At 41.1% G+C, this 14,227-nt stretch overlaps 1 protein-coding gene across 4 annotated transcripts in view; it reads right to left on the minus strand.

Annotated features, from left to right (window-relative positions):
- Positions 1-7,356: 7,356 nt before the first annotated feature.
- The window catches only part of NEBL (nebulette), a 1,132,595-nt gene continuing 1,125,724 nt past the window's right edge, over positions 7,357-14,227 (minus strand). For all 4 annotated transcript variants that reach the window (XM_069648592.1, XM_069648593.1, XM_069648590.1 and 1 more), the window contains one exon: positions 7,357-8,392. In XM_069648592.1, coding sequence (XP_069504693.1) covers positions 8,216-8,392 — 177 coding nt within the window. In that variant the 3' untranslated portion in view covers positions 7,357-8,215. The remainder of the gene's footprint in view (positions 8,393-14,227) is intronic.

A 14,227-nucleotide genomic window follows, 5' to 3' on the forward strand; every position in this document is an offset into this window, starting at 1 on the left:
ACCCACAACAGCCTTAAACTCAACCCAGACGAAACAGAAATCATGATCGCACCCAACAACCCCCTCAAACCCATTCTACATCCCATTGCCTTGCCAAAGTGGGAAAGCAACTTGAAGCCTCCATATCAGTTACAAACCTTGGAAAACTAATGTACTTTGATTTACCTATACAAACACAAGTCAATGCAGTAGTAAAGAAATGCTTCTTCCACCTCCACACAATCAAATTAACACCACCCTACCTCACCTTTTGACATAGAACGCTCACTGTCATCTGCCTCGTCATGTCGAGTACAGACTACACCAAAGGTATCAATCTTGGATTGCCAGACCACTGCACAAAAAAACTACAAAGAATTCAGAACGCTGCAGCAAGACTACTCTGCAGACTAAACAAGAGGAAAGAAATCACACCAGCACAAAGGACCTTTTGTTGTCTGCTACTCAAAAGAAAATCTGCTTCAAGGCCCTCTGCATGAACCAGAGAGCAACCACAGCCAGGGAACGGAATTCATACATGAAACCATCTCCATTTACAAACCAAATCAAACACTAAGATGCAGCAATGACGTCTGCCTCAAACAAAACAGCAATGCAAGCAGAAATTAGGTGGATCAGCATTTTCCTACATCCCAGCAAAACTTTGGAATTCACTCCCAAAGGACATACAAACAACAGAAGAACACCTAACATATACAGAAAACTGCTAAAAACATGCTTTAGAACTCACCAAACTAAACAGAAAACTAAGCAGAAAAGAAACAGCCACAACAATACAACACAAGAAAAACACCCAAACAAACATAAACATAATGAACCGAAACCTGGATACTACAATGAAATAAAGTATCTTGATGCAGACCAGCATAAAATATCATGTACTTTGCCAACCGAAGTAACTCCAAGGAGAAGGGCACTGACCACCCTCCTCACTAAGCCTAATAATAACATGTCTCAAAAAAGGTAGCAGGCGCTCCTCTCCAGAAAGAACACGGCATGGTAACCTGTTCTGCGATCAGAGTTTGCAGCACACACTTTTTGCTCATTGTACCTTTCACAGATGGGAAATATCCAATTGCATGTCTTTGTCCCGCCCACATAGGCAGTCCAGCACCGAAATGCTATGGCAATTCCTCTTTGAACAAGAGTACCAAGAGCAACCCCATACACGTGTTTCAGCCTTGTTGGGCCTCATCAGTGAGGTGAAGCTGTGCCTCTCTGAGCACAGTGAGCAGGGAGTCCACATCTGGATGCCCCCAGATAACTCAGGGTGACCAACCCCAAGTTCCTTGCAAATATTTCATAAAAGGTAGCAGGTGCTCCTCTCCAGAAAGAACATGGCATGATAAACTGTTCTGAGATTAGAGTTTGCAGCACACACGTTTTGCTCACTGTACCTTTCACAGATGGGAAATATCCATTTGCATATCAGTCTTTGTCCCGCCCACATGGGCAGTCCAGCACTGAAATGCTATGGCAATTCCACTCTGAACAGGAGTACCAACAGCAACCCCATACACGTGTTTCAGCCTTGTTGGGCCTCATCAGTGAGGTGAAGCTGTGCCTCTCTGAGCACAGTGAGCAGGGCGTCAAATATCATAAAATGTCCAATTATTCTGCATACCCATCCTCACAAACCCCCAAAAACACACACCTCTCTAGCTCTACAGGAACCTGAAACCATCACAAACAACACACACTACACCAAACACACCACAGAAAAACAAACCATAGACTTACAACACATCCATGCACACTCCTACACAAAACACTGACCACTATTGACCAAAATACACCCAGCACACAGTGACCATTCTTTCCCATATGAGTCTACCAACAACACATCAACATTATCTTGTGATTTTCCCTCTCACTTCCACTAAACATCCCCTTCTGCCCCTGATCCCTCCTTCCTTTTTAGATTGCTCAGAGTACCTGAAGAGCATGAAAATGGCAATAGTGCACGGTATAAATTGCATTAACATAACATAACCCATCTACCATCTCTTCACTTTGGATCAATCACACACATTAAAAAACCCAAGCAAGTACAACTTTACAAATAGCTGTCTTCACACTGTACCCCAAGTAAAACGTGCCCCATGTGGGTGAATGTAATGTTTGTCAATATTTGGTTGGGTGCATTAATTATGCGTGATTCATTTATCCCTAGTCGTTAATAGCCATATCATGAAGGTGGAGACATATTCATTAGAACATACCTATTTCAATACATTTCTGAAGAGGTTACAAATAAATACCATGGAATAGTATGATAGCCAAGGGATGGGATTGAGAAAAGGTATACAACCTGAAGTTATTTTTGTGTGTGGTGATGAGGTGTGAAAGGCCACAATTGAAAGTGGTACATATTATTTTCTTACAATTTTGAAAAAGAGGAACATGTTTCAGAATTTTGGTCAAAGATGGAGTCTGTAAAACTCAGATAACTCTCACCTTCTGCAACTTAACTATTATCAGCTGGGTGATCCTGGGAAACTCTCTTTGCTTCAGTTGCCCTGTTTGCAAAAAGGTTATGGCACTAAGAAAATATGGGAACATTTTCCGAGCTAGGAACTTCTTGTCTAATAGTAAATATTACTCTATTCCTTATAGGTGTTTCCCCAATCCCTTCCGGGGTTGAGAGATTCCATATACATTGCAGTCCTGTTGTCACATATTTGACAATCTGCCTCAAAATGGTGTCAGATTGGGATTGGCGGAACATGGCCCAAAGGATTAACCCAAAATCTGCCAAACCCGGAATACATCTGTATATAGGTTGCCAGGTATTCCAACTTGTTTACCCTACACACCAGAGGTACTCACATGTCTGTGGGCTACATCCTGTTCAGTTCAGAGCGGTGCCTTATACCCAAACGAACATTGGCTACTAGGTTTACTTACTTGTGTATATGTGTGCTTTTTGGGATCTATGATAGAGTAGCACAACAATCAGTAATAACTGTCAAATATGCTGTAGATATATGAGCCGGTGTTATCAATGAGGATAACACAGGTCATTGAAAAAGTCATACTACCAAGCCATGTGAAAATATTCCTTATCTGGTTGAGGTGGGGCAATCAAGAATGTGATTTATATTTAAAAAGACAGGTCCCAAAGATCCAGGAAGTACCTAATACTAGGATAGAGCAGAGGGGATTTGGTTCCCCTTATGAGCCAATCAAAACCAGCCAGGGATCTTCAGTGTAGGATGTCATGTCTGCCCTCAGCTCAGAGTTTGTGGGTCCCCAATGGATCTATCCTCCTCTGAAAAGGGCTTTAAGCACTCTGACCACTGAAGAAGATGGAATGAAGTGTCAAGGGATATCTTTTTTGAGGAAGAAGGGACAGGTGTATTGAGTAGATCGAGATTTAAAAGGGGGATAGGGCGACCTGGCTCCGGCTCATAGACCCCCAATCCTTCCTGCACAGTATACATTGCCCTCAGGTTAATAGATATCATTGTACAGTCCGATAACTCAAAAACACCAGAAACATAACTTTACAATTATGAGATGAAATTATTAATGATTATTGATGATGTGCAAATTGGGTGTATCTACAGAAGGAACAGGAAATAAGTAATATCTTCTTACATTAGGCTTTACCTGCCTTCAACAAAAGGAGAATTATGTCCAGTGTTGATGATTTATTGATAAAAAGTAAGACAGTGGAAGTGCATCTTGTAGGGGTGCATCATGAAGGGACCCAATTGCAAAAACACAGTCGATATGTAAATGCAAAAAGTACAATAGTTCAGGACCAAAGTCCATTTCACAAATTCCTATAATCACTACTGAAGATTGCAATCCCCAGACAGAAATGTAGTTTAACGGCCTTACTTAAAGCATCCTTCTATTGCTGCATAACTGCATATCCTGAGTGAGTTAAACAAGTATTTAGAAAAACAAGTATTACTAAAAAAAAAGAATAGTACACATACATCCTCCAACACCTAATTAGTTTAGTTAACTTTAGAATAAAGTGAGAGTGGGGAAATGTAAAACATTAATATGCTTTGGTTTCCAAATGAAGAATTCCTTTTGGGAAAAGGAAACTCTGACACCGTTATAACTACTTTTCTGCATCAAAAACATGACCAGGTCAATAGGATGATTTCCTATAAATGTGAAACCTTGCCATTTGTGGAGATCAAATTTATTTCAGGGGAAAATGCACTTCTGACCTGAGTCTGGGTGTTAATGATATATTGGACACTAATTCAAAGCAAGCATATCATAGTAACGACTTCGTATCATCCTCTTTAGTACTTACAAAATGATTGGATTAGAATGGGAAGGTCTCGAACATCTGAGAAATGTCTTATACTCCTTTTATAGAAGCTGTCCAGTGCAATTCTAGAATGGTCAACGTTATAATAGTCAGATGCTTGACTGTGCGAGAGGTCACTTTTCTGAGGTGAGTGCAGGGGCAACGCGCTGGTCTTGGAACCAAGACCAAGCAGAGCAACAGAGGTTTGAATCCCGGTTCCACGCTTAGAAATTCAAACTCAGGTATGCTATTAAGCTATAACTACTTCTGACAGTATGGAAGCATACCTAGACACACAAACAAAGTGTTTTTTTTAAACATCTGACAAGGGGGGCCCAAGGTTTGCTTAGATGGATTTTCATTCTTATAGCAGGTGATGATAAAGAACATGGTGGTGATAACCGGAGTCATCCACCAGAAGCACAATCTGTCCACAAATTAGTCAGGTCAACTAAATGATTGCCATATACTAGGTACCATTCACTGCAAATAAACATAATTTTCAAGGACTGGTGAAAGTTCCAATTCCAATTATGTCTGTATTTCTTAAAAGAAAATAACTGGTAATTCCAGAATTGAGTCCTGAGATAAGATTAATGGTATTTAGAGCTCTAAAGGGAACATTCATTGATGTGAACTGTGTTCGATGCGCTAAACCAATAGCAGCTATCACTGAGTCATAATCTCAAAGAGAAACTGAATTAAAATATGTACAATGGAGTATAGATAGCGCTGATGAAGATTTGATAACAGTAAGATCACATTAATGTAAAAAACTATCAATACAAACAATGTCCTTCGAACTTCCACAACAGGAATTATCAGTCAAAGGGGAATTTGAAGGTTGTAAAGAATCCTTAATTCAGGCGGGATTGTTTCTTAGTAAATCTGAATCTGATCATTTTTAGAGGGCATTATCTACTACTTTCCTAAATATAAGGAGCCATGCCCCTCATGTTGCAACAACCTGGTATGAGTGTATTGTGCATTCACGTTTCAAGACTTGATTGGTCATTTAAAGGCGTGTTTAGTGTGTGCTGTTATGAGCGGAGGGATGAACAGATGACTCTAAACCAGAGGTGTAATGTCAAGGCTCTTAAAAATAAGTGATTCGCATTGCTGGGGAACACGAGGAAGGGCCCACAAAATAAAGTAAATCAATATTCCTTGTTGGTAAGAAGTGATTCAGAACATCCATGTCCCCCTCAGTGCATGCCTACCTTAGCAGTTCAACAACGTATTAAAAGCCCTTCAGACTTCAATTGCCCATCACTTCTTTTTTGAGGGAGGGCTCCTTTTTCTCAGGATGTTGTCTGTTTGGTTCTCATTTTCGATGAGGCCTCTGCTTCTTGTTCTTCTCATGAGCCACAAAAGAATCCCCTCAGAGTTTAGGGGCTGTCATGCTTCACCTTCAAGTGATGTGCCTTTCAAGCAGAGGAGCCATTTTATAAATAGGCCTTATAAACCAAGGAAGGGTTCACAGTTATAGGTCTGCACGGACTATATGGCTATGAGCAGATGGTGTTGTGCAACTCAATGCGAACGTGTTTTATTGTGGGGGAATATGAGCAGACACAAGTAACTTGAAAAGCTAAGTTGATGAGCTCGAATAAGAAAAAAATACTTTACACTTTTATTTTGTTTTGTTGCTGTTTTCTAGTTTGGGGGATTGAACCACGCATGCTTCTCTCTATTTTGCATAACTGAAGACAATTGTTTCTGCTCTGCGTGTCAGGCTGTTGCTCAAGTCAGAATGTTTGGGATGATCTCCGTACTAAGATTATATAATGCATTCTGTACATTCTAAAAGAGAAAATAATGGAGTCCATTTGCTAATTTAATTATAGAACCCTTCTAAGGCTATGCCAGGCATTATAGGCCCTGAAGACAGAGCTGAAGGCCTGAATGCATGGAGGGAATTTAACAAGGTTTACGGCCCTAAAAACCTGGTAAGGGCTCTACATAGCTATTAGACACTTGTTTCATCTTTCATGTGAAAGAAACAAGTCAAAAGGTGCATAAAGGGCAGAAGCAAGTAACGTCCATACAGGCCAAGATAACAACTGGATTACAGTTCTCTACTTCCTGGGGTAACACTCATTCTGTTTTTGGTAGACACGTTCACATAGGCCTGTTGCTGATTTTTAAATCTGCCTGGGAGATTTTAGGACATTGCCTGCCTGTAAGCAGGCGGAGCCTGTTGACATTGCAAACATCTGCCTGGGTATTTGATGGCAACTAGCTGTGGTGCGCCACATGCTCCTAGTAGCCTTTCAATGTGGCATTATGAGCAATCTGCAGCCCTGAGAGTTCCTATGGTGTTTAGATCGTACAATAATAATGTCAAATTAACATTCCAAGGGTTACAGTAAGCTTTATAGTACCTGCCCGAGGTCCCTACCAGGTGTTATGGGCACTGAAGTCCGAATTAAAGGCCAGAGTGCAGCAATGTTAACACGATCTTCCGGCCATAATACCCAATACTGTCGCAGCATGTGGTTTATAAAGCTAATATAACCGCACCTCTCATAAAAGTATAACATATATATAGTATACAATCTGCAGTCAAATCTCTGTGACTACCCAGGTCGATTTAGCACATATATCAGCACGGGGATCACAAGGTTTAGTCTCCCTTGGTATGAAGTTGTTTTGGGTTGAAGTAGCAATGTATAAAAAGCACTGACATTTCCTGGGGACAGGGGTTTTCCAGCATTTATAAACCTACGATTTCTTTGCTGTCGGTGTCTCAGAAAAAGACAGTACTCGTAGGGTATACCACCCAATTTGTTGATTGCAAACAAGAAATTTAACACGTATTTAATGGTTCAGTGCATGTTCCTAGAATTCTTCAGCCAAAAAGGTTTATGCATGTCCCTCTAAAGGAGCCGCCACTACAGGGCAGTTTGAGTGCCAAGGAATATATTGTGGGAATCAAATACACGTATCTGTCCATAAATAGGGAACATTGTTCGATCAACAAAACCGAATTAAATATAAAAAGATAAGGCACAATGAATCATTTAAAAATAACACAAAACATGCATCTTTTCCATCTTTCTAAGGAAGACAAATATCGCTTTTTTGACCCAACCAAGTTTAATAATGTTACTGTGCTTACTTTGTAAACTAGCGAATATAGTAATGGAATTATGTTATAAAGATGCTGCTATTGTCTACTATCTTTATTAAATTAAACACAATTATTTGAGTCTATGCTAGCCCTCTCTTGCATGTTGTTTTGCACACCTGCATTACAAGCTACAAACAATGCTGAAGTAAAGACAGAGTACATAGTGTATTTCCTTTGTTAACAATAGTTCCTCAACAGAAAGAAAACAATCCAAGAAAAAAAAAGTTATTATGAAATAGGAAAAATGTATGGTTGCAATACTGAGATGATAGCGTCATTTGACCAAGCAGTCAACCATCACATTGGTAAATGACTTTAATAATTAGAGCTTTAGGATTATAAAATATTGTATATATTGCTTTAGCGTGCTCACATTTTATAATCTGACATGAAGAGCCTTTCCTATTCTCCACAAATAACCTATTTGAAATACTGAATAATGAATAGCTGGAAAAAAGGATATGTTATGTTCAAAGTAACCACGTTCACCACTGGCAGCAGCAGTTTCCATATGTGTGATTCAATCTTTCCTAATAGTTATCAATACCTCTTTACACATGTAGGTCTCATTGTCTTTCAGTTCTGGCAATCTGTAGGATTCAGCAGGATTTAGTTTGTGCCAAAAGACTTCGTTATAACAGTGTGATGCATCGGTGATACAATGCCGGAAATTGAATCTGAGAAGAAACTCCTGGATCTTTAAAAATAACCTAATAACTATATTTCATATAATATCTCTGTTTATAGAATTATCATAAAATGTTAAAACTTGAGGAGCGTGGAAGAGAAATTTGTATTAAAAAAAATCAATTAACTAATTCAATATAGTTTGCTGGAAGCATTCCACTTTTCCCAGTTCTCTGCACTGTTCCGTACATCCAGCCATCGTCTATTGGCTGCACGTTCATTATATAGTCCCCATCCCTGAAGGACACTTCATCTTCATCCTGTGCGCTGTAGTCATACATAGCTCTGTATGTTCTCTATAGAAGAAAAACAAACTGGTATCAATAATAAAATTACATTAAAAAAGAGGATGTTAATCCGACTATATTTACTGTACGATGGGAACAAGGGAGAGGTGGGTGGAGGTAGGACGGAAAGAAGGTTTGAAGAGAGGAGGCAAGTAAGTATAGAAGGGCAGATGTAAGGGCAGTAGGAAGGACAGAAAGGAGGAAGGGAGGAAGCAAGTGAGCGGAAGGAAGGAAGGAAGGAAGGAAGGAAGGAAGGAAGGAAGGAAGGAAGGAAGGAAGGAAGGAAGGAAGGAAGGAAGGAAGGAAGGAAGGAAGGAAGGAAGGAAGGAAGGAAGGAAGGAAGGAAGGAAGGAAGGAAGGGGGGATAGATTTTGGGATCCCTTTGGTTTACAATTAGCAAAAACGATATGCACTTCAGTTTATAGAATTTTTAAGTCTTTAAGCACTTGTCATTTCAAAATGTCATACTAGTGGATTTCACATTCAATATTCTGTTTGAAAAGCTACTCGTTCCGTGCCCAGCACAATAGAAAACTGCATTTAGTTACTATTCAGTGATTCCTCTGCTGTGCAGGCTCACATTTCCTTCTTCTGCCCCTACCCAGCAGAGCAATAAGGTTCGGACCTAAGCCATGCCTACAAAAGACAGACTTTAGGGAAAGCAGACAAGAAGTCCAACCCTGGTTGTTCTTTTTCCTCCCTCCTCCATCAACCTGTCAATTGTGCATCCCCTTCTCTTCCCCCATGCCACCCCACCACCACACTACCATAGCCACCCCCACTTACCTTTACCGGTGCCCAAGTCCACCAGTTTACCTGTAGAGTGCGCCCCTACAGGCCCACATAGAGGATGCAACCTGCTGTACGCAGCCTTCTGCATGGCGCAGCCTGCAGACTGCAAACGAGCCATGAAGAATCTTGAAACAGTGGAAGTCTCACCTGCAACTCTGTGAGGCTCTGCGGGAGGGCTTCATCTTTCGAGTTGGACCTGTTGATCCCTACGAGGTTCTGTGTAGGCCTTTGCAGACCATGGACTGTCAGAAACTTTAAATAATGTTGAGCCTCCACACAACACAATCTTAAGGTGGAAAATTCTGAGAGGTTCCCCATCAAGTCCGTTCATGGCCGTTATGCACTCTCTGCCCATCACAAAGAGTGTCCCCTTTGGGCTAAGTGGCAAAATGTATAGCATCCAGTCATGTCAGACATCTTGGAGTCCCCTAAGAGATGTGCTTGCCCCCGAGAATCCTTAGTTATTGAAGAGGCACTCCATAGTGTGGCCCGCAATTCAAACAATTAGAGGATCAAGTGGGCAGAACTGTTGCTTTCTTATGGCACCTGCTCCATAGAGCGATCAACGTATTTAGGACAATAGAGGAAGGGAAACTATTGTTAAGGAAGGGTGCAGAATATTGATTAAGTGTAGTTGGGCTACACTGGCAGGAGGGTTTTCTTGGAGAAGAATGATAACTGTGTATGCCAGAAAAGCTCTGGCATAGCAGGGGCACACGTTTATTTACATGAGTATTTGAGATCTAGGGAGCAAATGACTGAGCATGCGTGGTTATGGTCTTTTGTGGGGATTTATGGGTGAGGGTCGTTTTATGAATGGGTTGACCTAAGCTACTGGATGATTATTTACCAAAGGACAAATAATGCATACTAGTTCTATTTCTATTGAAATTGTCCACATTAGCAACTTCAATAATAAAGCAAACACACTGACATTATACACAGCTCATATGTGAATGACATCAAGTATGAAAGTCCATTCATTCTTCTGTGATCAAGACATGGAAGTTGTCAATGTCCTAGGAGAATATTACCACTCGAGGCTCGGATCATATATTCAAAAGTTCTAACTTCACAAAGTCATCTAGTACTCTTACGGACACTTGCTTTCTCGGCTCATGACATCATTTTACAATACCATCTATTTAATCAAAACGGTAAGATTCTGTCGTAGTATTAAGCAAACCATCTCTTAAAATCAGCCCATAGGTTGAAGGGCCTGGCTGAAGAAGGCAGCTTTTGCATTTGTAGTTCTACCGTTTCAAACCTCGAAGTGACGCTTTTGTTGTTGTTGGTACAGGAGACATCATCCAGGATTGTGCCACCCTTCTTTTCTCTACATGTACAGATAACCTATCAATTTTCTAGATGTAGTTGGTGTTCCATCGCTTAGCCCTAACGAGCACAATAAAGGCACTGTTCAATCTGGAAGAAATCAATGTTAGTAATCGTGACTATCACAGAAGGTCACATCCAGGTTCAGTGTTTATAGTCTGCTGCTGCATCCCCATATATATGGTGGTGATTATTTGAATCAACATATATCTTCTGAAACTTTAGCTGTGCATAATAGAACTGAAGCACACATGTACATTGCATCGGTTTGTTTTTATAATCCATAGAGGCATGCCTAATCTATCGACAAACATATTGACAATTTTTATCTGATATTTCTACTGCCAAAGTAATGCTTAATATTATCTTTGGGGCTCTTGGACTTCCCACCATTACCCTGCAATACCATTCTATGCAGAATGGACACTTCTCATTCTCTACCTTAACCAGAAATGCCATAATGCCGTGACAGTCTTGCATACATTAACAGTGCTAGTGTGGTGTTCCCACCACATTCCTTAAATATGTGCCGGGTCAAGAAGTCCCATTGCTGAATAAATCACAAAATGTTTCAAGCCGCAATGCTCTCTTCAATTTACTGAAAGCAGGATCTCTAAAGATTGGAAAGCAAAAGTATGATGTTTCCAAATTGATACCTTTAGCAGTAGCTCTCACTAATCTCAACCATAGAATGTTATTGTAACTGCGATTCTATTGATTTCTCTTGTGTGACTATGCTAGTTGATTAATAAGGCAGGATGAAGCATTATCCTGCCAATTATCAGCAGGGAAAGGGCACCCGACTTTTAAACCCTCTCTGAAGCAGCCACAGAAGATGTTCCTAAACATTGCTTCCCAAGTAATGACTATTTCAACTCCTACGGATTTAACACTTCTGTTTCTCCACACAAATATCAGATTTTGGGGTGGCATTGGGATACTCATAGTTAACAGAAACATCTCACTCTTACCAATATGAATAATCAGCTCGCATAGTGTATGCAATCTATGGACATCAGGCATTATTAGGGCAATATACTGCTCTATTTTCTACATGTTCATAATTTACTTGTGTCATCAGCATATATAGATGTTTCCACCTGTGTGAATACAATGCTAGTATGGCATCCTGATTTCTGACTGAAACCTCGCTTAGGAACCGGAAGCTTGGTGAGAGGGGGTTACAGAGAGGCATTTGGTGAACTAGACCAGAGGAAGAGGATTTATACTGAGTTTATTCTTACCTATAATTAAGCTGTACCTGGAAAATAAACATTCTTGACAACCAATGGTTAATGAGGGGGGTGGTACACCGTCTTGCCATATTCAGTTTGTAAGGTGCTCCTTCCCAAGATATCTCGAATATGTTTCACTTGCCTTTTTTCAAACTAGGCATTTGCTTATAACTCCACTGCTGCCTTAGCAACCATGGGCAACCTGCCATCACCAGGACTCCATGTGACTCTTTGGGTATCCATCCCAACTGTTTTCAAGTAGGTCAAAGTTGCACTTTGGCCCTAAGGAAACATAGGAGTCCCTGGTGCATGCATTTATTGTGCATGCTAGTCTATCTATTGTGCATGCTGCAGTTTGCCACCATTCTTGGGGCACTGTGCACATCACTGTAGCCACTTGTACTGCCTTCAGGTTTAAGTGATGAGGGTGTAGAATGCCTGGCAACTTACTCATGCCCTTAAACACCCAAGAACGTACTTGCCATGGCCGGCACTTGCAACGGTGGAGAAGAAACCCCAGTGTGAAGGATTGCCATCTGCCAAGGGTGCAAATGACCTGGCGTTTTAGTTTTTTAATCAATGATAAAATGATGTGGGTAATCCATTTCAGAATGAGTGGTCTGAAAATCAGACCCAATTTCAGAAAGCTCCATCCCAACATTATAGTCTTGATCTGTGCACTGCTGCATCAGCCTCCCTGATCTGCAGAACCTGCTCTACAGTGCCACGGAGTGTGCCCAAAGGTCACAGTTGCCCTGTTTGACAACTGATGTAACTGCAAAGACATGGCAGACAGAGGTTGCACTTAACTCTGCACCTCTGATCGAAAACTAAAATAATGATGGTGAACTATCCATCTTGTGGCAGGGTAACATCTTGTAATAAGCCATACCTTGATTTTAGTATGGTGATTGATAGTTCAAACAATTGTTAAAGCCACCTTTGATTTGTATCATACACATTAACACTGCGAGACTAGGTCAGGCGTGGACAGACTGTGTGGATTTTAGCTGAACTGTCCCTCTCTGCTCAGCCAGCAAGGCAATAAACAGGGAAGCTGTATCTTCTTTGACACCATAGGATCTTGGATAACACATCTCGATTCCAGGAAGGTCTCAGCAGGACTGCTCTAGGGAAGAAAGCTTCAAAGCAGAAGATCTACAATAAAGGGCTACCTTCACACCTGGGTGTTGCATACCAAAGGGACCTTGATGCTGAAAGCTTATAGAAGGAAGAAGAGTTAGGACAGTCTTGCGGAGCATATGGATGGAGGAAGAGGTTTCTCAATCTTGGTTTTCTATGAGCTTCAATTTCCTTCTTGCCTCAGGCAATTCCTGCAGAGTAAAGCACTTTGGGCATGATTCAAGAAAGCAACAGTCACTAGATATCTTAAAAGTGATTGGAACAATTAAAGCAGGTTTGCATTCAGGTGCTTCAACGAATGGGCAAGCTCTGCTCCCTGCCCATCCCCAGGGCACATTGGGAGTGACCTACTGTTGGAACAAGCACTGCACTCTCTGCAAGATGCAAGGGTATTCAGATTCCTCATTGGAAGTCAGGGACTCTTGCAGGTACAAGCTAGCCTCCCAAAAGAGACAATCTTGTCCCTAAGCCCATGAATTGAGACTCATAGCATCAGCAGAAGCCACACAGTGGAACTCCTGCATTCTATAGCTTCAAACCACCCTCACAAATGAGTCAAATGCGTTTGAGTGCCTTTGAACTACCAGGACCTGCTGTGCTACTTTTGGCACTTCTTCAAACATCTTCAACCCACTTTTTAACATACATTGAACTGGCTGGATGCCACATCGTACCAGCAGGACATGTCATTTGTTTGGCTTGAACAAAAGCTCACTGCAGCAAACAAAGTCTAATAACCACCTCTTCAAACAATGCATTTAACCACCAAGTTTACAGCACTGAACTGCAGAGGCCTATAGACAAACCGCTAGAAACATCATGTCATTTGCAGATTCGGCATATCAGTAAGCATTGCATTGAACTGGTTTTAACTTCAGACCGACCCTAGTGGGCATGCTGAGCAGCAAGGCACAATTCTACCTTTGAACTGCATGGAACTCCTCTTCGAACCAATTCTATGCTGGCTCGCTAGCATGACTCATTTGATCCATGCATTTATCAACCCACAAACACAGCATCCCAAACCCAGGTTTGATTCTATTGAGCCACCTAAAAACAATCTCAGATACATTTAAGAGGTCCAGCCCTCATGGTCTACTTCTGGGACCCTACAGACTGATAAGCATCCCATGTCCACCTTTTCTTCTTCAAACACATATCCTTTTGAGTAATTTTGTTGCAAGTGTTTACCTTTCACTCCTGCTGCATTTCCAAGAGTGCTTGGTATGTTACACACTGCATATTCTGTGTTCTTTATGGATGTACGTTGTAATATAGTATCCCAAAAGATCGAATTACAAAATCACAGAGCCCACTAGCCAGCATTTTGTAATTCGGT

The sequence above is a fragment of the Ambystoma mexicanum genome, chromosome 2q, assembly GCF_040938575.1.
Source record: "Ambystoma mexicanum isolate Mex_15411 chromosome 2q, UKY_AmexF1_1, whole genome shotgun sequence".
NCBI lineage: Eukaryota > Metazoa > Chordata > Amphibia > Caudata > Ambystomatidae > Ambystoma > Ambystoma mexicanum.